General features: G+C 67.1%; 1 protein-coding gene across 1 annotated transcript in view; it reads left to right on the forward strand.

Annotated features, from left to right (window-relative positions):
* The window catches only part of ESPL1 (extra spindle pole bodies like 1, separase), an 11,204-nt gene that overhangs the window by 6,470 nt on the left and 3,087 nt on the right, over positions 1–1,647 (forward strand). Inside the window, exons 2-3 of the mRNA XM_015616489.1 lie at positions 29–1,096; positions 1,519–1,645. Coding sequence (XP_015471975.1) covers positions 29–1,096; positions 1,519–1,645 — 1,195 coding nt within the window. The remainder of the gene's footprint in view (positions 1–28; positions 1,097–1,518; positions 1,646–1,647) is intronic.

A 1,647-nucleotide genomic window follows, 5' to 3' on the forward strand; every position in this document is an offset into this window, starting at 1 on the left:
TGTGATCCCAAACCTCTGTTTTCCCCAGGAAAGCCTCGGCAGCCGCTCAGCCCCGCGCTCCCGCCGCGTCCAGCTGTGCGACCGCGCCCTTCGCTCCTGCGTGGCCGAGCTGGCCCGGCCCGGGGGGCTACCGGCCCACGGCGCCCAGCTGCTGACCCTGGCCCAGGAGGCCACCAACACCTACCTGAGCCTGGTCCCCGACCCCCCTCACCTTTACCTGGAGAAAATCCTGTTCCACGTGCTGCGCAACGCCGCGGGATGGGCCGGGATCCGCACCTGGAGCGCGGCCGAGCTGCTGCGGGAGCGGCTGCGGCGCTGCCGCCTCCGCGACGCCGACTGGGCCGGGGTGACCCGCGGCGCCTTCGGGCTGCTGTGGCGAGCGGCGGCCGAGCTGGCCGGGCCAGAGAGGCCTCGAGAGGAGGGCAGGGCGGTGCTGAGCGCCCGGCTGCGCTCCCTGCGCTTCCTGCTGCTCTTGGAATCGGAGCCGCCGGAACGCTCGGCTCGGGAATCTTTCCGCCCGCCGTTCTTCGCCTCGTGCACCGCCCAGCACGCCGCCGCCGCCGCCGCGCTCTACGAGGCCCAGAGGGCTCCCTGCCCGCTTTTCCTGGCCAGGCAGCTGCGGGAATGGCTGCTGGAAGCGCTGCGGGACGAGGCTCCGCGGCCTCCGGATCCCGGGAGCTCCCTGTGCTGCCTGGAGCTCACCCTGGAGTGCTGCCGCCGCCTCTGCAAAGCCCGGCGGCACCGCGAGGCTCTGGACCTGCTGGGGGATTCCAGAGGGTTTTTGGGAGCTGGGAATTCTCTGGGAGCCCCTCTGGAGCTGCTGGAGGCCGGGATCCAGCTCAGCTGGGCGCTGCTCAAAGGCGGGGCCGGAGTCCGAGCCGCGGGCTCGGCGTTGTGCCGGGCGGGAGCGGCGCTGGCGGCGGAACCTTCCGGAAGGATTCTCCGGGTGATGCTGGAGTGCTCCCAGTTTGTGCTGGCGCAGCTCGGGGAGGCGCTGAGGAAGAGCCAGGAGCTGCCCCTCGGCCTCCAGGAGCTTCCCGGGATTTGTGCCTTCTCCCAGGGCCACGGGCGGGCGCTGCGGCAGCTGCTGGCCCAGGTGAGGAGGAGGAGGAGGAGGAGGAGCAGCTCCGGGATCAGGATTCCCTGGAATCCTGGAGGTCCCAGCCCTGGCAGCAGCTCCTGGACTTTGGGGAGTCCCAAATCCCACTTTTCCCTTTCCCAGATCCATCTCCATCCCTGTAGAAGCTCCTGGAGTTCCTCAACTTCCAGATCCCTCTTTCCCCATTCCCAGCATTCCCAAATCCCGTTTTTCCCATTCCCAGGGTCCATTCCCTGACCCTGTTCCCATTCCCAGATCCACCCCAGCATTCCCAAATCCCATTTTTCCCATTCCCAGGGTCCATTCCCTGACCGCATTCCCTGACCCCATTCCCAAATCCCATTTTTCCTATTCCCAGGGTCCATTCCCTGACCCCATTCCCTGACCCCATTCCCAAATCCCGTTTTTCCCATTCCCAGGTCCCTCCTGACTCTGTCCAGGAGCAGGTGATGGTGAAGCAGCTGCTGTTCCACAGCCTCCAGCTCTTCTCCAACGCCATCCACGAAATATTCCAGCGCTCCCAGGTACCCCAGGGAACGGATCCGGGT

The sequence above is a fragment of the Parus major genome, unplaced genomic scaffold, assembly GCF_001522545.3.
Source record: "Parus major isolate Abel unplaced genomic scaffold, Parus_major1.1 Scaffold466, whole genome shotgun sequence".
NCBI classification, from domain to species: domain Eukaryota; kingdom Metazoa; phylum Chordata; class Aves; order Passeriformes; family Paridae; genus Parus; species Parus major.